Genomic DNA, 26,264 nt, shown 5'->3' with positions numbered 1-26,264 from the left:
ATGTTTCCTGCTCCAAAAAACATAATGTCTTCACAATGTAAAATGACCTTTTATACTCTTTTTTGAAGGTATGGATTTTGTTAATGATAAATCATCCCAAATTGTTTACCAAGTCCAAAATTGACATTTTTAATTGTCTGTTTTATTGAAATATCTTTTTATTGCAGAAAGGCGCTGAAAAAATCTCATTTTTAATTGCATCTGACAGATACTCAAAGCTGTTCAGAATGATACTTCCAGAAATCAATGATAACTTCATTCAGAATAATATAGGTAAATGTTTATTTTATTCAAATATAATGGAGTTATATAAAAAATGAGAGTAAAATCATAAAAATAGAAAAAAAAATTATATGTGGTAAAAAAGTGTTCTTCCTTAAAGTAGCATTAATAATATGCAGGTCTGCCATATTTCCCACTTTTCAGAGCTTGTGAAAACTGTTTTAATTGTACATGTACATTGTGAATAGTGTTTATATTGGTGTGGAATTTTGCACCATACGCCTTCTTCAGTTTGAGAGAGAGTGAGGATGAGCAAAAGCTGTTAAAGCCACATTTTGTTAGGAAATTGTTAAATACTACCAGCCACATACAAGCTGGTGTTATGATTTAATGTTCACTTGCTTACTTGTGGATATTTTTTGTCACAAAAACAAAACTGTGAAATGTACTGTTAACAATGCTTTAAGGCCAAAATATAATCACAAAATTGCTAGAGTAATGTGTAAGAAAATGGCCATGCTGGTAGACCAAAACTTTTTGAATAAAAAATTGTTATCACCCACCCAACTGTAGTCTTTTTCAGACAAGGCATTTCAATGTATAGGCACAGTATTTATTTGTGAATGGTCATAACAGTAGGCCTATGTGTCGTTGCAAGCTATTACTGTGCAAGAGATTTGGGGCTTTTACTCATCATTCAATTTCTGTTCTTTGTTTATGTGAACTTTAATTAACATTTGTATTCTTACCAGGTCATCTGGAACATATACTTGGTTATAGCAGTAATTTGATATGTGGAATGTAAAGTGCTAAATGTTTCCATGTAGCAGATGCTGTTATGTCTACACGGCATTGGTCAAATTTACAGTGTTATCCAGATTTGTGAGGTCTGTAATCCTACTTTCAGGTTATTGACATGCAAGATCAAATTCAAACGCCTGTCCCTCTCCCCCATTAAAATCGTTTAGCTACCTAAATATCATTAATTTGTCTTGGTATTTATCAGCTTCTGTCATTAAATCAAGCAATTCTGGAACCATTTTATCCTGACAGCCATATTTAATCACATAATGTATTTCACTTCAATTTTGAATCACTCATATAGAAGTGCAGTGAAACAGTAAACAGCTTCAAACGTGAGCAAACTTTAAGTAACTAAACAGAATCATCTATTTATCTACTCACAGTTGCTGCAGATGCTCTTCTAATTATTTTAATGGTCTGCTTATTTGTTTCCACCCCTTTCCACTGATGCGAGCTCAAATTAATCTCAGTTTTTATGAAACAACATTTGGTGAAATTATGTTTATGGAAATGAAAGTATTTTCTCGTTTTCTTGATTGTGAGAATAGATTTGTGTACTTCAGTTGATTTATAAAACTTTTTTAAAAATTTGTTTAGCTTTTTTTTCAAAGAAAATAAAGTAATCTCCTTTGTAGGAAAATGCTTTTATGTGAAATAGAACACATATTTAAGAAGTTATAAAATGTATTCAGTAAAACTAAGAGTGCAGATTACATTTGTAGAAAAGTTATCAAGTTATAAGTCAATTATTGAAAAAAAAAACTAGCTATTTAGAAAGAATGGTAATTGAAATATAATTACATTTTATGCTTATTATATTTTAACAATGACTGAAATTAAGCTTTGCCTTCGTAGAAAGGCGCAAGGAAAAATTAAATGGTAGTTTTTGTTCTGTGCTTTTATTTTGAGATTTAGAATTTATGTAATCGTATGTTTAATGTATAGTTACCTTAAAATAGCTATCAAAATTGCCGAGTTCTTGTACAGCAGAACGAATTGACACCATACTGTAATTTCATCATTGTGAATTCTTCAAGTATATTGTTAGAAATGTCTGTCACCAACAGGCAGTCATTTTTCAGGATTTTCTGAAAGAAACTGTTCTGTTGAGTAGCAAAACTTTGCAATGGAAAAAACGTCATTGTATCTGGATTTTTTTTTAACCATAAGAAACATAATACTCATTGAGCACTTAATGAGATCTAGCTATGGAAGAATGTATTAGAAAGCAAAGAATTCACATACTTCTTAATTCTTCTGGTGGTGTTGTTTAAATGGTGCTAAGTTTTAATTTACAAACTTTTAAGAAATTGCATAATAAACATGTTTACTTCATACTTCGTGTATACATTTTTATGGCTACTATATTTCTGTGGTTGCTTATAATGTAGCACCAAAAGCATTTTCTTATCCCAGGGGATCTAATCTGCATATGAAATCTGTTTGAAATTATTGATAATCTTCAAAACAGGAGGATCACTTACAAACAAAGTGCAATTAACATCACCAAAAACTACTATAAAGGAGTATCCCAGGGCTCAAATATAGGACTCCCCTCAACTTGGATTTCGGCAAAACCACAACAATACAGGCCTACGCTGATTCTTATTATAAACAGAGGTAACAGGACCACTATAGAAAAGATGGCACACACTACATTAAACTTACTAGCACAATGGAGTAATAAGTATAAACCTTATTTCAGCATTGCCAAAACACAGTTGATCATATTCCTCCACCCCCCCAAAGAAGTGCCCAACCCACCAAGAATGAAATAGAAGTTCCTGGGCATTGCCAGGATACCTTATATATTAGACAAGACAAATAAAGTCATGTAAACTGACTGAGTCAGTGTGTCATACCTGGAATCTAAGGGGAAAAGTCCTAAAAGAACTCGTCTGTGCGCAGCAGAGTATGATTTTGTATGGAGCCCCGGTCTGGATGACAAACAATGCCTGAATATGCCAAAAACTCTCACATCTAAAGAATTGCTGTACTAAAGATGACATCTGCATTTACGACAACCTTAGCAGCAGCCTTACAAGTCTTAGCATGGTTGTTGGTGCTAGACCTAAAAGCACAAATAGAAAAACTTGATTCCTCTATTATCAGGAGGATGTAGTACACGAATGACAAATTATATTAAACAGCACATGCACAGAACAGTCTAAAAAAACACCCAGACATTACATACTAAAATACTTCAAATATAAACTGGACCAAAATCAGCTTCAGGAGAACATCTGTGCAGTGTATACATACAGCTCAAAAACCAAGTGGAAATGTTATTTGTAGCATATAGAAACAGTGTAGAATGTCATCATGAATGCTACATATTGAGCACCCACAAGTCTGTCTTCCAAGCTGAGTCATTCGTGCTCCATGAACGAGCTACATGGGCAGAAACAGAAAGAAACAATTAATTTCACTTCTTTACAAACAGCCAGGGTGTCTTACAAGAAATTAATAAAAAGAGCACCAGGGTCCCCCATATAGACACACTAAGGGAATTTTTTGCAGTTGTCAAGAGCAACTGCCCTATCACTCAAACTTGGGTTCAGGGACACACCAGGATAAGAGGGAATGAGCAAGTTGACAAGCTAGCCAAGCTGGCGGCATCATTACTGACCATCAGCATAGAAGTTCCAGCCTCATAAGAAGTAGATAAAAAGCTCTCCACTTCCATACAAATCTGGCAGAACAACTGGAGTGAATTCAACACAGGACGTTTCACATTTGACAACTACCTGAAGGTTAGTCTGGAAAGAATTAAGTCTGACCACTTCTTGTTAAAAGCTTACTCTAGTTGAGGCAAATTTCCAGCTTACTACGTTAGGTTCCGCAGAAGAAATGTTACCTGTGCCTGCCAGGGCAAGGGGAAGTGAGGCAGATGCTCTACATTACATTGTTGACTTCCCATGCATGCCTTTAGGCTTAAACACATTTTGAATGCTGGGAACATTGTCCTAAACTGAACTTTTACTGACTTCTACTACTTAAAAGAGATCATGACGCACATCAGTCACATCCAGCTCATCAAGTGAGTGGATGAAAAGTAACATAACAAGTGACAATCTTAATAAAGACCATGTATGCTGCATCCTACAAACTTGTGTCTATTGTATATTACAGTAATTACTAACATAGGATCAAATAATTACTAGCAACAATATGCTAAGCAGGATTCTTGTAATTTTTTTTAATGGACAAATATGCACAAAAAGAGAAAAACAGAAAGGAAACTTAACCATTGAGCAACGACCAGGATGATATGCCAGACCAGTAGTGCCTAAATCTTTAGTGGAACTAGTAGGGTAATAAACTGCCTATCCCAACATTGTCAGAACATATGCTTTTTGCTTGTGTCGAATGGAAAGAGAGCCGCGCGCTTTTACTCTGCATCAGGTAAAAGAATGTCTGGAACAACAAAAGGAAAAAATGAAGAATCAAGATGGTAGAATGGGATATTTCACTTAGCCGCCATCAGTCGGCGAAGAAAGATGAAATGAATGAAAATAGACCAGCAACGTGAAAAAAAGTTGGATCAGTAAGGTAGTAGGTACTTCAAATAATTAACAAAATGTTAGGTTGAATATCCGAAGGATATTTGTGTTTTGCTCTAGGAAAAGGTGAGCATCGCAAAGAGCTAATACAGCTGTTTGGATGTAATAGTACAGAAAGGAAAAAATTTGTTGCAAGTTTTTTGATATAATTTTGTATAGTATCAATTTGAAGATCTCTGTGAATATAAGAATTTGGGATGAACAAGGGTGCATTAATAATTTCATGAAGGGTTTTATTTTGGATCTTTTTTATGTGGGTTTTAGTGGCGTGTCCCCATACTGGACTGGCGTAAAGTAAAGTAGGTCTAAGGATGGACTTGTATAGAATAAGCTTTGTTGCTATTGTTGATTGTCAAATTGCTATGTCGGCCAAGGAGAGGACACATAGTAGCTATTGAGATATTAAATTTCTTGACAATTTCGTGTAAATGTTGCCGAAAAGTGAGTTTTTTGTCAAGTGTGTCAATACTTCACTTGATCCGTCCACTGAATTTCGTCGTCAAAGAAGATGGGATTAGGCGGAAGGAAGTTTGTTTGTCCTTTTCTGAAAATAATGGCTTTGGTTTTGTCAGTGTTAATGGCAATTCTCCACAGCGTCATCCAGTTTTCAAGAAGCTCCAAATAGTTTTGTAGAAAATTTTTTATAGTATTGATGGTTGAAGCTTGAGATAGGATAGCGGTATCGTCGGCAAATAAGGCGATAGTAATATGAGATTCTTTTGGAATGTCTTGAGTATAAATATCATAAAGAAAAGGAGAGAGAACAGAGCCTTGAGGGACACCTGCAGTAATATTTCTAGTAGTTGAGAGGGTGTTTCCAACTTTGACAGCAAAAGTGCGATTTCTGAGGTAAGAGGCAATAAGTCGAATAAAGTGGTTCGGAAAATTGAGCTGGATTAGTTTGAATATAAGTCCTTGGTGCCACACTCTGTCAAAGGCTTTGGCAGTATCTAAGAAAATTGCGCCTGTAGGAAATTTGCAATTGAATCCATCAGTAATGTAATTGATAATGCGGAGAAGCTGATGATTGGTGCTGTGCAGGTGTTTGAATCCAAATTGTTCATCAGTAGTATAAGAGCTGGGAGGCATGATTCAATTAATATAAAACAGAATAATTTTTTTCAGCAATTTTAGAAATTTGACTAAGTAAACTGATAGGCCGATAATTTTGAGGAAAAGTAGAACTTTGATGAGGCTTAGGGAAGACAACAACTGCATGTTTCCGTACTTTTGGAAAGTAAGAGAGCTTGATAACTGAGTTCATTATTTTAGTTAAGCATGTAATTGCATTAATTGGAAGATGCTTGAGTGCTTTGGAAGAAATGCCATCAAATCCAGCAGCTTTTTTAGTTTTTAAAGAGCTAATAAAATCTGCAATAATTCTGGGAGAAGCAAGAAAGGTGAAATTAGGTGGTCCAGGGCTATTAAGGAAAGAATATACTGTGCTATTGACTTTGGTGATATGATCATTATCATATGGGGAAGCATGGGAGTAAAGGTATCTTCAAGAATGTCAGCGAAAGTATTGGCTTTATCTTCATCAGAATAAACAAGTCCATTGCAACCATGAAGTGGAGGAACCTGCTTGAAAGGCTTTTTGAATTTAGGAGCAATGTCATAGAGGGAATTGTCTTCAGTAGCAAGAGGGTTTAAGAAGTTACTCCATCGTTGAGATTTAAATTCCCTGATATCTTTTTTAATGGTCCTTTGAAGAGCGTTTAAGTGAGCTTTAATTCTTGGGTCTCTAGTAGATATACTTTTTGATGATGATGTATGCGATCTACCACTTTTAGTTATTTATTTTTTAAATAGTACCATTAAAACTGGATGTTCTTTTAATCATTTCCTTTTCCCACAATTTTATTGCACATTTGACTAAGCTACTGAATTTATTATTTTACAAAGCTACTGAAATTTAATAGGTTATTAGATAATGCAATTGCTTGCTTTCATTTGTATATTCGTAATTTGTGTATTCATTTGTGTATTTTTGGATTTATTTCCATGTTGGTAAACACCATTTTAGTTGCACTATCTAAGAAATAAATAACTCACTAAAAGTGGTAGATCACATGCTACATCATAAGCCACTTTTCATTTCGTTTCACAACCATTTTTGCAACTTCAAATGGAAGGTAAATTGCCTCTTTCTTGGAAGAATGATATAGTATTTTTCTCATTTCTTGATAAATCAAACATTGTTAACAAGTTTTGGAAAAAAGGAAAAAATACAACAGAAATACATTAACACATAGCCTTCTCAGAACTCTTCTTATGATAGATGGATTATGGGTTGTTAAGAGGCAGTGATTTTGAGCAAAAGTTAATAATTTATTCATAATCTTGGTGGCATTCATACAGCAGGCTGTAATATTAAGGAAATGCTAGAATTCTAGTATGTATTTTGACACAGTTTTCATTGTCTCTCATTGCTTGTGAAAACCATAAAAGAGTAAAGCAATGAAAATGCTGTGAATTTTCATTTGTAAGGCATTATTATGATTATGTATGCTTTACATTAAAATTCTGGGTAAAATGAAACCACAAATCTGAGTTACTGAGTAAATATTAAATAGAGTTATGCACCAAAAGTTCTTAGATGATAATTGTTCCACATGGTATTGTACAAAATAGATGTGAAGAGAAGTTTAAGAGTGTGGAATTACTGAATATTGAGCATGAAAATATATATCATTATTTAATAGCAAAAATATTCTTAAAATTTCTGGAATTTAATGATGAAAGAATAATAAATTATTTTAAATAAAAGTTTGATTTTAATAACCATTTTTACTGTGCTTAGACTTGTTTCAATTAACTGTGAAGTATACATGTGCTTTTTTAAAATTTTAGTAATACAAGAAACAATTACACTTCTGGCAGCCCAAAATCCAACACTATAAATGAAGCATCCAATAGGTCTGAAATCTGAGCATGCATAAAACTCAATTGGACATACTACAAATAATTAGCAACATAGCATAAATGCACATGTGCACTAGAAACATTGCCTAGACGTACTAAAAATGTAGGCTGTTTAAAGAACTCTAATATATGTTATCCTGGTGCTGCTTTGCATAGAAAGCTTCATTTTGCCACTTAGAAAAACATGGTATTTGTTCAACTAAGTTTCTGAGTTTAACAGAGCAAGAATTGGCACTTAACAGACTGTGGATTAAACTTCAGAGAAATTAGTGTTCATGTTGGACAAATCAAGCCATAGTGGTATGAATACGGAATTGTTGAATGCAAAAGGAATGTTCAATTTGACAAAAAAATATTGAGCCAGCCTTGTCAAACCATTGTGTGAGAGAACAGGCCTGTTATACACATGGCAGTAGTGGATTCTGCAGCAGCATGAATCTCTTGCACTACCTCCATCAGCATGTACACTGTGCAAAAAAAAAGTGGGACAACTCTATATCTCTCGTTCTACTCAGCCGATTAACAAAATTCAAATTTTTCATGTCTCGAAAGTGTGACTTAAGATATATATTAGATTTATATACAGCATTGTTCCCACATATGTATTTTGACACAAAATCAGACTTTTTCTGAAATAACATACCAATTTTTTTTCAGTTTGCAACAAAAATAATTCACTTGGCAAACTTCTTAATTTATAGCAATATGTTTTCCTTTCCTTTTTTTCATTGAACATGAATGGGAAAAAGTCATTGTTCATATTTTCAAATAATTTTAATGAATTGCATAAACCACATTTGGCATTATTATCACTTATACCAAATATGCCAAATTTCAAAGTGTGCCAATATGTAAATTCACATATATATTAGAAAATTTTGAATAAAAAAAATTTTTAGCAGGTGCGCCTAGAACTACATCTACTTTATGTTAAAAATTTTATAGGTACTTTATCCAAAAAAAAATTTCAAAAAATGTATAAAAAATAAATCATAAAAATGGGCGAATTTTCTTTGAAATGAACCTAAAATTCGAAATGTGAAGGAAGAATCAAATAAGTTAATTAAAAAAAAGAGAGATTTAAAAATATATACCAAATTCAATTAACATGGAGGAGGTAAAATTTTGAGAGCTAATTTTTTAAAAACTACTCGTGAGATTTTTACAAAGCTTGTCCCTTTGGCATAATTTGAGTTTTAGAAACAAAATATGGAAAAAAATTGGTATGTTTCAAAGAAAGTCCGATTTTGTTTCAAAATACCTATGTTAGAACAATGCTACATAAAAATCTAATATATATCTGAAGTCATGCTTTTGAGACATATAATAAACGCAAGTAGAATTTCGTCAATCGGCTCATTAGAAACAGGAGATATAAAACTGTCCCATTTTTTTTTTTCCCATAATGTACCTTTTCATGATGTCTCTCAAGAAGAGGATTCTTTGCAAGGCATTGATGGCTGCAGTTACATTAATTCTACCACAGGTGTACATGGCTGCAGAGGTGCATTGAATGCTGGAGATGGACAAACAAATGACTCAGCATTGCCTTTTTAGAAGAATCTGTTTTATGTGCACCACAATGATGGCTGTATTGAGTCTCGCAGCACCACAGTGAATCCCTTTTGTACTATCATATTCCTCCATGATCTGGAGTTATGCTTTGAATTAAATATCTTTGAATATAAATATTTATTTTATTATGTACAGAATACTTTGAAAAATGTTAATAATGCATTTCATGTTGAAAAATATTAAATGAAGTGTAAAATCTCTCCCATGCTAATAAATAAACCCTTATAAAAGATAATCTAGTGAACATGTAATGTTTTTCATTTAAATCATCTAATAAGTGGTCTTGAAAGGTAGGCTGATAACTAGGCATTCAGTAATATGTTCACTTGTTTATTTGATGTCTTTCTGGCTGGATCGTTTCTATCCCAGTGTGTGTACTTGCAGGTTAATGACATGTACATATTTTGCTCTGCACAAATTCAGCTGTTTTCATTTGCAAATTTACTTTAAATTCTGAGCTTTATATTTCATTATGTAATTACTTATAGATATTGAATTATATAATGGAAATCTGGATCAGTCTATTGAAAACGTTCAGCGTGAAGTATCAAACTACTTAAGAGATGAGCAGAAAGCCATGGAAGAACGTATTAGGTAATTATTATTATTGTTGTTCTTATTATTTTGTTCATTTACAACCATTAAAAATTTAAAACTACGGTCAAAAGTCTTTAATTCGGACTCATCGGGACTTCAACAATTCTGGATTATCGGTTTTTCCAGGTTATAGATCATCAGTTTAAATCTAGTAAGATGGCATGCAGAAATTATAAAATTAAAAATATGAAACCGTAATTTATGAAATAAAGAGCAATTAGATCTAAAGGGTATCAAAATTTACAAAAAAAAAGCGTAATATTTATTTGTTTACTTTATTAAACATTTCTTTCAATGCGCTCATGCGTAAAGCATACATTACGCATAGTCGAAATTAGAAAATTACAACCAGAAAACTATTTGATGTGTATTTGTGATATTTATAATGACGAGGAATTTGATTAAAATCATATCAAAGACGGAGTACATCGAGATGAAATACTACATTTAGTAAGGAATTATAAGCCAAATAAAATAAAAACATCTGCCCTGAAGATGAGGATAATGCTGACAGATCAACTTCCAGTTCCTTGCGTGCCGCGACGTACCCCCCACCCCACCCCTGCAGAGCAGCGTGAAATTGATTAACAGATTTCGGAATGGTTAGAGAAACAAAGGATATGCCTTTATCCATTTTTTTCAGCAATTCCACTTTTTCTTTGGATGTAAAAGCAAAGTTTAAAGTTATAAAAAACATTTAGCAGAAATAGCAATAGAACTTCCCCAAGATTATATACTGTGCAGACATAGAAGGCAAAAATTTTAAACTTAACCAATTTCTTAACAATATATATAAAAATAAAAATACAATAAATGAATTTGATCAATATCAGAAACTTAAAGAGTGTGACATAATCATTTTAAAAAATTACACTTAGTTAACTATTTATTAACCCCAAGGGTTTTTATTTTAAAGAATATTACACTATTAATGATACAGTAAATATATTACCTGATCTATGAATACTGGCATTCACTATGCGAAAAACATATCACAGAACAAAACTACGCGATTAATTTGAATTTCACTTCACTATAAAGGTCTATGCTTTTGGCCAAGAAGGCAGCTGAAAGTGAAACCTTGAATACACTTGAATTGGTAAAAGCCTCTCTCTAGATATCACAACTTGAGATTTGATGCCGCTTAATCATGAAACAGAATGATGTTCCACGGCAGTTGCTCACCGGAAATCACAGCTTGGAAAAACATCGGCACTAGACCTGAAAAACACTTGTATTAAAAATGTTGCCTTCAGCAGTTGCTCACTTTAAACCACAACCTAAAATTTGACGTCGCTTAACTTCGGAAACAGAACGCCACCCACGGCAGATGCTCACATCATCGCCGCTTTGCAGAATTCCGGGAAAAGCCATAATGTCCCAGAACCACAGTACTTATCGCTGGACGACACGCATTGCAATAATGTCTTCCAATGAGCACTGGAACGGCACACGTAGAGCAATGAAACAGGAACAAGAAGGACTAAGCCCGAGCGATGCGGGATACTTATACATGAAGCAGACATGACGTCATCTCACAGCAGCTAATCAGCTGTCAGCACGACTCAGCTTTCCAGATGATGTAACCTCGAGTTTCGTTTTTCCATCTTAATTAGGCTGGAACAGTCTGTTCTTAATACAAACAGTGGCAGTGGAAAAGAAGTAGAAGTAATTGCTATATCCCTTTAAAATAAGAACTAAACCTTATGTAAAAATTAGAATTATTTCAAGGAGGAGAGATATGCAGAAAAAGGGTTACAATAGGTCATATTTTCAACATGTTTGATGGACATCGAAACATGCTTTCGCTTTGTAGATCCTTTGGCAGCTCCAGAATTGAAATTTTTTTTGACATAATTGAAAGTTCAAGCGTACTTTTCTAAAATTGCTCTAACAGTCTGCAAAAAATAATAACCCGGATCCAATTAGAAGATTAAGGAATAACGCAATTTGCAACATTAACTGAAATAGAGAATTAGATAATTTTAGCTTAGCTTATACTGTCCGTTATACATTAAATGCGCATGCATAAACGTATTATGCACATGCGTAAATGCATTATGTGTTTATGCATGCGCAGAAAGTTTGTAGCTTTGAGGTCCGGATTATAGATCATTCTGGATTATGGACGTCTGGATTAAAGACTTTTGACTGCATTGTATTTCCTAGTAATAAGTATTGCTGTGCAGTTTTTCTCATTGTGTAACTTTAAATGGGAGTCTTCACAAATTAAAAATATGTTGCATTAGTGTAGATGGATCTATAACTATGGGTTAGTTGAAGCCAGCGAAAGTTTGAAAGATTTTGAGTTAGAGGTAGCATAAAACTGCTGCGATGAGAAGAGCGAGTGGAAGAAATAATCATGCCAGTCTTTATTCTACCTAACAGAAGATGTGTTAACCATCTTTGTAATAATAAGTATGTAATATGGAGAACTGCAAAAGTTCTCATCATTTCCGTAGATTCCAGCCAAACAAAACATAACAATAATGGCATGTCTGGAATAAACTTTTTCCCTGCATATTTATGTCTATAGCATAAAAAGTTTTTTCTTCACCCCCCCTTTTTTTTCCAAATAGCTTGGAATCTTAGAAATCTGAAGGAAAATATCAAAAAGTGAAAAAGCAGAAATTGTGCAGACTAAAGTTCATAATGAAATATTTGCACAGAAACATTTATGAGTCCCCCCATTTCCTTACTATCCTTAAGTATACATCTGTCAAAAAGTGAGTTATGTATGAACATAAGGAGTATTAACATAGAAAAAAGGGAAGATGTTAATTACTGGTTTAGTATAAGTAGGTTAAAAATATCTTCCATAATGCTCAGTTATATGAATATTTTGCCTTTCATTGAATCTTGCAGAAGTTTTGGAAATCTTAAGCTGAATAAATGTACTCAAAATGTGCATTATAATTTCATAAAATTTTTGGAAGGCATAATAAATTCAACACTATCAAATATATGCTCCGTTTTGGATAGCACTATCTTCAAGAAGTGCATTTAATTTATTTTCATTTGTTAAAATTTTTGAAGAGTAAACATTTCCTGCATTCTTTTCTTTTAGTTGCTTTTATATTTTTTATGTTTAAAATAGTTGTATATGCAGTTGATTGTAATGCATTTTGGTATGTTTAGCTGTTCATTGGTGAGTTCAAAGTGTACACTTATTAAATCTAGTACTATTGGGTTTTAATGAAAGTTTCCTGCCACCTCAAATATTGTCTGTGCAAACAGTTAACGTTGTCGTTAGAACACTGTGTTCTGAAATTCGTAAAAAAAATACCGTTATCATTAAGTACAAGGTGTCTGAAATGGAACTATCACACTACCAGGTTAGAATTAATCAGTTGCTTCCAGTTCTGTTGCAAAAAGTCAGCTACAAAATGTCACCAAATCATGTGTACAGCTTTAGGAACAGATGCTGTATTATATGACACTGAGAAGATTTATTACCAAAAGTTCAAAAATAAGGACTATGACATTCATTCAAGAAGCAGCGCACTCTGATCATCCTACTGATATTGATGAAGCTCACGTGCGAGAACTTGTGGAAGAAGATCAGTATGCAACCACTCAAGAGCTTGCTAAGGAGTTAAACGTTAATGCAGTGACAGCTCATGGGTTATTTAAATGGAGTTTAACAGAACAGATTTCAAAAATTAAATATGCAGATATGCTGTAAATTACAAGTTAAAATACATTTTTATTTTCACAAGCTTAAAGAAAAACAATGCAACTAAAAGAAAATATGTTTTCATAGCTAAATGCATTAGAATATTTTATTTCTTGCAATAGAATGTAATAAAACTGTAAATGGCAAAGCACATGAGGGCTTTCTGCTTAAAGGGAGGGATGCCAAAGTGGAGGATTTTCTAAGGAAACTGGCTCATATGCACATTACACATGTGGAAAACCATGAAAATGCCCATGCAGTTGAATACTGTTTGCCAGCACTGAATTTACCACTTGGCCACTGGTTTGACCAATATTGCTTGCAATATAAGCATTGAATACTAAATAATGAAATACAATTTTTGTAAATTAAATTCACTTATCTGCCCCCCTTTTTTTAGGCAAACAAATCAATAATGCTTTCATTGAATTTAGGTATGTCATTTATCATGCTTTTTTTTTTTTTTTTAATTGAAAACATGGCTAGAGTGCTTAGTCTCTCCTTGCTCATAGTGTTTCTTAGAAATATCTTTTAAGAGTTGAGAAGCATCTCTCAGCATAAGCAGTGGTCATTGGAATAGTATAAATAATTAGCAACAGTTTGTAGGTCTCCGAAAGCATAGTCTGTAAGTTATTTTCTACGATAAATTGTGGAAGGCCAATGGAACCACTCATATTTGTGAAATTTGATCTTCTGTAAATTACTTCTAGTTCAGGTTTCAGACGATCTTTATGTAACATAAAATAAACATCAGTTGTTTGGTCAAACATCTGAGTTAGAAATTTTTTCTCATATTTCTGGAATTTTATAGCTTCGAAGACAGAAACAGTAAAGTAGTGAGAAATAAAACAAAATTTCTCATTTGCTGAATTTGTGATCAGATATATTTTTATCTGGTACAGTTCTATTTGTATGAATATTTTCTCTCTTCCTTTTTTTCTAGAAGATTCATACGATTCCAACATCACCTCTGCCACTGTGTCCATTCTCTTCCTTTCCTTAATGACTGCTGGAAAACATTTACTCGCTTTCTAATGAGTGCTCGATAATTTATGTGTTCTCTTAAACTGCCTGTATAACACATCAATATGTGGCATATTATTGTGAAACATTAAGCCAAAATACAAGTTCCGAGTTTTCTAGTGTATAGCCCCTACTTGATTTATTGGTACAGCTCATTTAGACATTGACTATTTTTTCCACACATTCAATCAAATATTCCCTGTATTCTTACACTGTACTAATGGTTTGACTCTTAAAATTCCATATAGTGGCTGAACTATAAGGCATCCTTTTCTGTCAGTTCCATCTAGAATAGCGATTCTCTTTTGGTGAGTTATTGAAAAGTTAGAAATATCTCTCAGGTTAGAAAAAAAAAAGTGCTTGAGTTTGCTGATTCTGATCGATTGCTTGCCCAGCAATCAAATTGAGCTAATGTGCATAGCTAAAAGCTTGAACACCAGTGTGATGACCAATTCATCACGCTTGCACAGTTGTTGCTCTGCAGTATTAATTTCTTGGGTTTGTCTACTGCTTTTTACAAACCTGGCTTCAATATACTCAGCTACAGATTTTGCATTATGGACCAAATAGATTTTTGAATTCCGAGAGTGTCTCCAATGGTTGTCTGAAACGTACTGAAAAACAATAACAAATTGAGAAGTGGATGACGCAGCAGTAGTTTCTGATATTACTGAAACAAAACTGCTTTTGAGATTTCATTTTTTATGTGGTTCTGATAAGCAGTGAACATGCAGACTGATAAATTATTTTGAATTTGTTGTCATGCTCCTTTAAAAATAGTGATACTAGTGAGATAAGTCTTTAAAAGACGAATTAAGTTCTGCTGAGAGGTAAAGACTCCTGAAAACTCCCAAATTTAATGAAACCTCATGTTCATCATATCCTCGATGTGCAAGCTCAAATGCCCCGCAAAACAAAATGCAGTCAATAATTTTTGTCACAGCACAATTTTTTGCAACCTTCTCATTGTGTCCTTTAACATTTAATAAAATGCACTGTCAAGTTGTTGGCGAATATTTACCTTTCCTGGCAAATTAATTGTGAGTTTTCATGCTTTTTAATTTTCTGAATTATATGTGATAAATCAGCAACACCATAACTTACTAACTTGATACCATTCCGTTTTGCACACAAGAGACATGGAAAACAGAAAACCTGTTAATTTGCATCCACAAATCCATGAACGTTTCTCATAAAAATTGGGTTTGAATTACCTTTTGAAGTCTTTAGTCTTATATTTCATCACTTGGATAAAGTTTAGCAAAGGTGTATTGGCCTGAGTTTCATTTCAGTTTTTCTTTCCAAAGACAGTATTGAAAAATGTTACTGCTTTAGTTCCAAAACACTGACGTTACTAAGTGCCATCTTAACTGTTTAAACACTAGCTCATAAAATAAATATATATATATATAAAAATAAGAAGAAAATTCAAAATTGAATTAATTAACCGAATACAGCAAACCAAGGCTGAATTAAAACAAGATAGGTAGCTGCAAACAGTGCGAGCTCCAGCACAACAAAGATGTGCGAATGGAATAGTGTCAGTGGCAGCTTTCCTGTCCCACTCCTCTATCTACTTCTGCTCTTATGAAATGGTTTTCAAGGGTATTTCTTCCATTGCATGTGCGATTGAGGAAAAACAAAATGCTCTGTGCCATAGTAACCTACAATATGCGTTAGCTACGGATTAACATATTAAAAAAGGGCAGTAAGAAAACCATCCTGGAAATTGACAAAAAACTTGAAATGTATTTAATATTATTTTATTCATTAATAAATTTATTTCTTCATTTTTCTTTGGGTGTTCACATGCTAATGTGTGTGAAATAGAGGAGCCGCCACTGCTTTAGTGCCATGTCCATTAGCCATGCTATGCCTCGCATAAACTTGACATACAAGTTGCTGCAGGAGCTGACGCAAGCAAATAAGGGCAGACATGTTTTGGGCCTGCACCAGTCTGCTCGAAAATCAGCACAAGAACAAAATTCTGGACCAGATCATCACTTGTGATGAAAAGTTATTTTACTTCAACAACACAGGCTGAAAAGGGGGCTGGTCTGCGATAAGCTCGTCAACAGCATTGCAAAGCAGCATCAGTTTGACTAACAAAAAAGATCTTGTTTTGAATCCGGTGGGGTTACAGTGGTGTTATCTAGAAAGAGTATTTTTTAAATGGTAAAACTATGGTGTACAGCAAGATACTAGTCTGTGTTGAATGCTGCTATCAAGGAAGAACATCGAACTAAGTTCTGGCACAAAAAAGCTAATGTTCCATCAAGATAATGCTAGATCACATGTGTCTGCATTCACCAGCTGGACTCTGTATGGACTCAAATGGGATTTTTTGCCACACTCGCTATATAGCCCTGACATCGCTCGTTCGGACTTCTACCTTTTAGCACACCTGCAACTACATCTTGCTTCTGCTATCTTCCACTATGCAGAGGACGTCTGAAATGAGGTTGATCTGTTTTTGGATTCGTGGCCACAAAATTTCTGGGCCGACTGCTTTGAAAAACTACCAAAACGTTGGCAGAAAATCATAGATTTGGGTGGTGTTTACTACCCACACCAAAGGTACTGCTTTCATGTTTTTTTTTCCTATGGCGGGAAACTTTCATTACAACCAGATAGCTACTCCTATATGTTTATAATTTGTTTACAATCATATTGGAAATTAGAAAGAGGAACTATACATTATATAGATCTGAATCAGAAATCTGAGTGAAATATAACGTCCTAATGGTCTTTTTTAGGCGATTTACTGAAGAACAGCAATCTAGGTATGCAGAATTATTGCAGAGGGTTAGGAAACATAAACAAGCTATGATTTACTTACTTCTTAGAGCCAAAGAACAGCAGCCGGCTGAGGACATAGCTGTTGTTGAATCTCCACTAGCATCACCAGCATCAGCTGCCAATAAAGACTCTGGTAATCTTACTTTATAATAACATGCACATTGAGTCTTGTTATACCGAATGTAATATGTCACATAGCTAGTGTAAAGGATCTTACTTTGCTAGTCTGAAAACAAAACTTGTTACAGTACTGAATTTTTTATGTTCCATAGATGTTTTGTTATTTATTTTTATTAATACCCTTATTGCTAAAAATGGATAGAGAATGGAAAAATTTAGTAATTTTTAGATGGAATATGAATTTGAAACATTAGAGCAACATCAGATATCTAATTGTAATCTAAGTTTTGACTTTTTAACATTTGGGCTGTTTACATGAGCAGTGTAAAAATTTTCATTTGATTTTTGACCAACATACAATCAAATGTGAAATCACTTGATTTCATACTTGTTTGTATGTTTGTCTAAAATCAAATGACAATTTTTACTGTTTCTGTAATAAAGATTTCATTTGAATGTAGAGATATTAGTTGTAGCTTCAAGAACTCCTATATAATTTCATATATTCATATGTATTATGTTCCTGCATAATTCATATCTATTTTTAAATCTGTGTATGTAAAACTCGCATAGATAAAGGTTACTTTCATTTATCATAGGTACCTGCAGTAGAATCCTGATTACATATTATCAAATGATGCTGAATGTTGTTTAGATAACCGAGAATGTTGGATAAAATGAAACTGTCAATGATCGGTTCTTTAAATAGACTTGCTAAATAAAGAGCCTTTTATTACAAACTTATGAAACAAACACATATAATTTCTGCACATTAAAACATTACAGAAATTTATAGTTTTATTTGTATATTCTAGTTTCGTATACTTGTATATTGTTGTAAAATTATTTTATTGGAAAATAAAAATAAATCCACTATAATACAATCTAAAACATATTGTGATGGATATTAAATTCACAAACTTTTGGAGAATTGTCTGTTTTGTATAGTTCATTTTATATATTGTACCCTTTGAGTACGAAAACAATGCCGTATTTCTAAAAGACTAACCTATTACTAACCATTCCAAATATTAATGTATTAATGTATAGTTATACAGTACAAATTCCAAGATCTGGAATGATCTAAAATCCAGACCTCAAAACCACCTCCAACTTTTTTAATGCTTTATGCATGCACATTTGATTTCCCCCCCCCCCCCCCCGTAAAAAAAACATGTGGAGAGTCCCGATTCTTAATTTGGCTTCACTAAATAAATACCTCATTATTAAAGAAAACAATAATTTAGCATAAATATAGTGATAAATAATTTGGCTCCGTAGCTGCATATCTGCCTGCTATACATCTCAAACTGAAGCATTACTAACATTTTATATCCCTGATGCCAACCTGGCAAATCATTATTTATTATATTTTTGCTTTCATCACCGCATGTTTATTACTGCATGACAACTTGAGTAATGACTCATGCAGCGATGCCCAAACAATTTTGTTATATTAGTACAAAGACTATAGTAACCTTTTATGTTGACATTCCGCTTGGCAATTATTACAGATTTACGTTAAATGTGCTAAAAAATATTGACAAGGAAAAATATAACAAAAATCTCTTTCCATATGCTAAAATAGATTTTGTTAATGATACTCAAAGACCAAAGGATTACTTTTAGTGCTATTTGAATTAAGAATAACTGATTTTTTTTTTTCACATGAACCCAGAACCGACACCAGAGCTTGTATGGCCGCACCGAGCAGCAGAATTTAGGGAAGGCAAGATTTTTGGAATTTAGAGAAGTACCGTGCAACAAAATTAAAGGGCGAAAATATTTTTAGAATTTTGGAAAAGCACTGGGATCCAAAATTTAGGGGTGGCAAAAATTTAGAACTCAGAGAATAGTGCTGGCTCTCAATAAGCTTTAAGTATATGTGGGAATTTATTTATTAGGTATTCAGATAAGCCTTAAGCATGTGCAAGAAATAGACGTAAGTATAATAAATAACTAAACTAATACAATCAGGCTTAATTGTCTCAGTGCGCAATAGAAGCAAGACAAAATTTAGCAGATCAATTTGTCTTTTTTCCCCAATCTCGTAATACATAGCTAATAATGTAGAGCAGACGCTATTAAGCTACGTTAAAATTATCCTTTACTGATTACAAGAAATTTCAGTTAGTATAGCAGATTTTACCGTTCCTTAACTTTCTGATTTGATCTAGCTTAATTATTTTTGCAGGCTGTTTTTATTATAGTAATTTGATGAAAATTAAAGTTTCAACTTTCGATCATGTCGAAAAGAGTTTCTAATTCTGGAGCTTGAACAGGATCTACAAAGCGAAAGCATGTTATGATGTTCATTAAACAAAAAGTGTAATTGCTGCAAACAATTTATAAAGGTATATCCATGTCAAAATTATGTGAAGAGTATGGCATATGACACTAACAGAAAAGGAATTTTTTGAATATGTTGTGAATTCCGACCCCCCCCCCCTTCGCACTCGCAGTGTATAACAGAAAAATTATTCGTTATGCTAAAAGTGAAGATCATGACAAATTGATGTTTGAATGGGTCAGACAGCTTCGCGTCGAGGATATGCCATTGACGGGTCAAATGCTAATGCCGCAAGCTAAAATATTTATGAATTTTTACTAAGAACTGAACCAAAAAACTGAATGTATATATTTGACAGGTTGGTTAACCAAATTTTAAAATCACCATGGTGTAAGGCAATTAATAGTTTCACGTAAAAAAGCTTCAGCTGTTACTGAAGCTGCGGAACTGTTTGCAGATGAATTCATTGAACTTATTAAAAGTTATATCTAGAAAAAATTTACACGGCTGATGAAACTATTCTTTCTGGCAATGTGTACCATAAAATACCTTGGCAATCTGTATAGAAAAGCCTCAAATTCGTGTCAAAGATTCCAAAGTGAGACCAACAATTTTAGCGTGCGTAAATACGGCAGGAATACACAAGTTTAAACTTTTCGTAATCGGGAAAATCACACAACCTCGAGCATTTAAAGGAGTAAAAACTTGCTTGTTATGTAGCGTGCGGATAAAAGAACATGAATGACACAAGTGTTAATTATTCTTTTGAAAATCATTTCGTACCCAAAGCTCGGCAGAATTTGGTTGGTTTACCTAATGATGCAAAAATTGTCCTGATTCTAGACAACTGTTTGGCTTATACTTCACTTAAAGTTTTAGTGAAAGATAATGTATCTATATTATTCTTTCCTCCAAATTGTACGTCAATCATTCAGCCTCTGGATATCAGAATAGTGTGCACGCTGAAATACAAAGTAGAATTTTTTAAATATTTTAGCTTAAAATCTGCTGTGTGGAGTATAGCAAGATCATGGGAGGATGTCTCCATATACTTTAAAAAATGCTTGACATAATTTATGGCCAACTAGTATATTTTATGGTGAGGTTGATGAAATGCTGATTTGAGGTAGTCATGAATGTGAAGGTTTTCAGATATCGCAAACCAAGGGTTAAGTTTTCCAATTAATGGATTTTTTAAAGAAATGTGGACAAATGGTAATAAATGAAGATGATATAACAAATTTTGCATTATGATGACAATGTCAAGCACTTAACGGATGGCGAAATCTGTAGTGTGGTTCTAGATCCAAAAAATACAGCTACCGATAGTGAAGAAAGTGACAGGGAGGTTATTGAAAACTAAAAAATTTCGATTTGTATGTTAGTCGAAATTCTAGACGGAGCAATTTCAGGACTTGAACAATTGAACTTTGCAACTGAATGAGAAATTATGTCCATCTACAGAATTAAAAAGAAAATATTAGCACAAAAAAAGCAACTTAAATAACTTACTTTGAAAGAAATGTTTAATAAAGTAAACAAATAAATATTAAGCTTCTTTTTTGTAAATTTGTTACCCTTTAGATCATTAATTCTTCACTATTTCATACATCATGATTTCATATTTTTAATTTTATAATTTCTACATGCCATCTTGCTAGATTTTAACTCATGATCTAATATCCGTAAAAATCTCAAATCCGGAATGGCCGAAGTCCTGATGAGTCCGGATCTCGGACTTTGTATTGTATTTATTTCTTATTACCAATAAATTGATTTTACATCACTTAGGTTTTCAATATGTAGTTTATATGAATAAATGTATTTTGTACAAATTTGATAGTTTACTGTTAACATGAATTTTTCAAACTTTAATACGAGTCCTAAAAGTCATCTAAATTAACAAGTCAGCTGAACACTCTTCTGTCTGGGTTCTGATTCTGTCAAATGTGTAGTTGTATGGGCATTTCCGTGGATTTCTCTTTCCATAACATGAATGCAAACCAAGGTTATGTTCATGAGCATAGTATCTTCTGTTGGAAGCTTTACGTCTCCAGGGAATAATTCTTTGTCTGTTCAGTCATGAGATCAAATACATTATTATAATTATTTTTGTAATTGTTCAAATCTCTCTAAAGAATTAATAGCTCTGCCCAGTATTGTATTGAATGTTGCATTGAATATGTGATTTTTAATTAATTTATCTATTTTACCGTATTTGACGGCATATAAGACGCACTTTTTTTTCCTAAATTTGGTCTCAAAAAAGTTACCTGCGTCTTATACGTGAAAGACACAGTCTTATACGTGAAGGTAATTGCATTCAATAATTGTTTATTTGGCCTTTTACAAAACGTGAGAACTAAAAGAAACCGCGCTATTGAAACATTTTCCCTTGTGTGTGGCCGTCTAAGTAAGGGTGCATCTTATATGCCATCAAATATGGTATTTATTTTTATATTTATTAATTTATTTTGAGGTCATCTACATTTGGAACTTTGTCAGTGCACTCGTACTAAAACAAGCTTTCTCCTTTTTCTTATTCTTTTACTTCTAAAAAATGGACTGTGCATCTAATAGTATAGTTAATTGCAGAGGTGTTTGCAGATAACATTTATCTTGCCTAAGACTTCATGCCAGACATTTGTCATTGCCAGAAAACTACTCTTCTATTTGTGCTACAAGTCTCTGCTTCATGTTGCTGGGGCTGGATCAGACCCCAGGCATTTTGAAAGTTCATAAAAGGCTTATTGAATTGAGGATTATTGTTTTCATTTTTAATGGTTTTTTTCATATTCTGTTCTTTATGACCATCTGGTCTGGCATGAAATTATTGTAGAGAGACAGTTAACGTGTTTTTTCAGTATATTCTACTGCCCAGAACATGCAGTAAAGAAAAACAGATGTGTTGCATAGTATCAATTTAAAAAAAAACTCGATTTCAGCTAACTTGTTGCACTGTCACCTAAGTTTAGGCTATGACATTGGCATGTAAAATGATCATGGATTGTCTCCTCCCCAATCCGTGCCTGAACTTCTTTATTATTTTATTTTGTATTTGAATCATTATCATTGCCTTAGATCTGCAGTTCTATCAGTCTAGATTGTTATCAGAAAATTATGTATACTTTTTCATATTATCCTAACCTGCAGTGTCTGGAACAGGTTTTTAGATAACAAAACATTACTTTTTTACAATATTTTCTTCATCAAAAATTTGTATTTTATACTAAAGTTGCTTCACGTGACTTGTATCTAGTGCACAGTCTAAAATAACACTAAAATATTTTGCTGATTTAGCTTGGTTAAGTAGCTTGCCTCCACAGTCCGGAATATGGAAATTTGTTAAAGTATCCAAACTTCTCAGAATTATAATCCAATAATGGCCATTTACTTCCGATATTCCAGTTTCTAGAACATTATTTACATCTGATGGTTCATTCTGATGATTACACCATTTCTACATCTGATGTTGCAGTGTGGCTAATGGTGTATAGGTTTTTCTTCAAATAATAACAAAATTTATTAACAATAAAAATATAACTATTGAAGATATATTATTAGGCATCTTGCCTTTCCACATCCTGGTACATTTAGCATCCTGCTTGCCCCTGGCTGTCAAAGTACAAACAACACTCTCTAGCCAAGTGGTGTGGTAATTATATACATAGCCTGTATCTGTCAGTGATAACAGAGTTGGATGAGACTGCCCAATTTAGATCACATGAACATAACTCTTATACTATTGCAGATTTTGCTTCATCTTGCAGAATGTCTAGCAAACTGGTCTGTAGCTTCATTGCCTTTCCCCAGTGGCACTTTTTACAGCTCATTTTCACTGTCATTGGATTCATTTCAGTCGATGAGCTGTGTGACGTGTGATTGGTAGGACACCAGTAGGTCTTCAACTACCTAATTCAAAGGAGAATGATTAAAAAAGGTTTTATTTGGCCCACACTAAAATTTGCAGGGTTTCATCCACTGTAATGTGTGCTGAGCATTGTAGTTTCACAGACGTGTGACAACTAGCTAGAAATTTTTCACTTAGTTCTATATGTCTGACCTATTCTCTAGTTTGCATATAGGAATATATCAGTGTGATATGCTTATAAACTTTTGGTGCTACCAACCAGAAAGGAAGCCAAATTCTTGCACTGTCTTCAGTATTTCCTGACCCATCCTTTTTTGTTACCAACTATCATATCATTCTATTGATCATATCGATACCACAAGAACTCTTTTTACAACTCACCTCTCCTCCCAGAAAAAAAGTCAGTTCCCCCCCCCCTGCAGCATTGTAGTACACTGATCTCTGATCTTCTTGATTTTTTAAATACTGTTTAATTAAATGTTAGAAACTAAGTTATGGAGTCAAATGTTTATCTATGTGATAAATGCACACATCCTGAAACTATACTGTATCATATCCACAGTTTTGAAATGTGTGTATATCGTAGATAAACATATCACTCCATAATTTACTAACACTTAATTACACTAAACATTGTTTAAAAAATCAAGAATGTCAGAAAACAGTGTACTGCAATGCAGCAGTGGGTGTGGTGCTGCATTTCTCATCTGTGCTAATAGATGGCGATGTGATCAAGCGAGCTTTCGACATCACAAGATCGATACACTACCGTTGAAGTGGGACAGTAACTCGGATATTGATGTATAACTTGTATATTGATGCTGGGTTACAATGCTAAATTTTACGGTTGATTTCCAATTAGAATAAATTAAATATGCAGTATTTCTGTAATTGTAATTAATGATGATCATTATTCATTAGCTGCCAGTAAAATTGCTATGTCTTGTAATTTTCTTTTGTGTGTGTATTTTGTACCTTCTATCATGGTGAGAAAAGTTCTATTATAATTCCATTTCTGAAATATTCCTAAAATGTTTAGAATTATTTTCTTTTGTTTTGCTTAAATAGTAATTAACTAAGAAAACAGTAAAATATCTGTACAATTTGTTAATATCAGTGTAAAAAGTTAACTTTGCTGATTTCAGCTAATGAGTCATGTACGTCAATAGATTCAGCATTTGATAGAAGTGAGACATCCGAATTATCCCTAGACGGAAATTCAAAGGAACGAAACGTTCGATCCCTGAGAAGAACTGTATCTGTAAGTATAAATACAGTGTTTATTACATGAGCATTTTACAAATGGCACATGTATATATGTTAACATATATCAAATTCTATACTACACTGCAAAGTTTAACTATGTGCATGTAAAATAATTCTATACATTAGTTTCATTGATGGTAATTTTACTTTAAGACGGTATGCATTCTAGGTATATCAGAGTTATTACTAATAGTTTATTGTTTATCTGATGACTTGACAAAGCAATCTCCATATGTAAATCTGCCATAGAGTATTCCATATTTATAGGATGTGTACAGTAAGTGATAATAATATTTAATTAATGTCTTAACTGAATTTTCACACAGAGTTAATTCAATAAAGCTCTTTATTCTTATATACTGTATTGACATTTAAATACTGAAAGTTCAGTTTTTTATATGGCACATAATTTTATGTATTTTATAAAAATTCACAATTTTATGTATGTGTTGGTAATTCAGGCCTAATTGAATTTGCGTTATGGTCGGGGGGTAGCACATATCTGGTGTATTTCATTTGCTATGCCTACATTAATATATATGTATATTTCTTGGAGATGATATATTTAAAAAACATTTCTAATACAGTCAAAAGTCGTTAATTCGGAATGATCTATAATCCGGACCTCAAAACTTAAAAACTTTCTGCGCATGCGCCGCGTTGACACATGCGCATAGGCGTTTACGCGTGCGCGTAAGACCTTTTACGACTGTGCATATGAGTGTGCGCAAGTGCAGAATACGTTTTCGCGTGCACGTTTTATGTATAATGGACGTATAAGCTAAAATTATCTAATTATCTATTTCAGTTAATGTTGATGATTGCGTTGTTCCTTAATTTTCGAATTGGATCCGGCTTATTATTTTTTGCAGACTGTAAGAGCAATTTTATAAAAGTAAGCTTAAACTTTCGATTATATCAAATAGAATTTCCGATATATATTTGTTAATATGTAAAGGATCTAAAGCGAAAGTACGTTTTGAAATCCGAAATCTGTTTATCAATTTCACGCTGCTCGGCGGGGGGAACGCCGCGCCGCGCGCGTAATGAATTGGAAGTTCATCTGTCAGCACTATCCTTATCTTCAGCGCAGATGTTTTTATTTTATTTGGCTTATAATTCCTTAAATGTAGTATTTCATCTCGATATGCTCCGTCTTTGATATGATTTAAAACAAGTTCCTCGTCATTATAATTCGTTTCCGATAGCGAAGAAAAGTAACAGAGGTTATTGAAAACGAAAAAATTTCGATTGACAAATTAGTCGGTGTTCTCGACACAGCAATTATAGGACTTGAACAGCGGAACTTTGTAACTGAACAAGAAATTATGTCTGTTTAATACAATTAAAGAGAAAGTATTATCACATGAAACAAAGCAAAACTTAAACAACTTACATTGAAAGAAATGTTTAATAAAGTAAAATAAATATTAAGCTTTTTCTTTTTGCAAATTTTGATACCCTTTAGATCATAATTGTTCTTTATTTCATAAATTACGGTTTCATATTTTTAATTTTAGAATTTCTGCATGC

At 33.2% G+C, this 26,264-nt stretch overlaps 1 protein-coding gene across 5 annotated transcripts in view; it reads left to right on the top strand.

Moving 5' to 3' along the window:
* LOC118200099 (uncharacterized) overlaps positions 1 to 26,264 on the top strand; it is a 210,591-nt gene that overhangs the window by 153,854 nt on the left and 30,473 nt on the right. For 4 of the 5 annotated variants that reach the window (XM_085809573.1, XM_085809574.1, XM_035372107.2 and 1 more), the window contains exons 4-7: positions 168 to 273; positions 9,578 to 9,683; positions 17,142 to 17,317; positions 24,611 to 24,726. In XM_085809573.1, coding sequence (XP_085665699.1) covers positions 168 to 273; positions 9,578 to 9,683; positions 17,142 to 17,317; positions 24,611 to 24,726 — 504 coding nt within the window. The remainder of the gene's footprint in view (positions 1 to 167; positions 274 to 9,577; positions 9,684 to 17,141; positions 17,318 to 24,610; positions 24,727 to 26,264) is intronic. The other variant, XM_035372172.2, reaches the window with a different exon arrangement.

This window comes from Stegodyphus dumicola, chromosome X2 (genome assembly GCF_044657685.1).
Source record: "Stegodyphus dumicola isolate Sdum_Otavi_A_Nest chromosome X2, ASM4465768v1".
Classification (NCBI taxonomy): domain Eukaryota; kingdom Metazoa; phylum Arthropoda; class Arachnida; order Araneae; family Eresidae; genus Stegodyphus; species Stegodyphus dumicola.
Note: the sequence above shows the minus strand (reverse complement) of the source record. Positions and strands in the feature narration are given on the sequence as shown.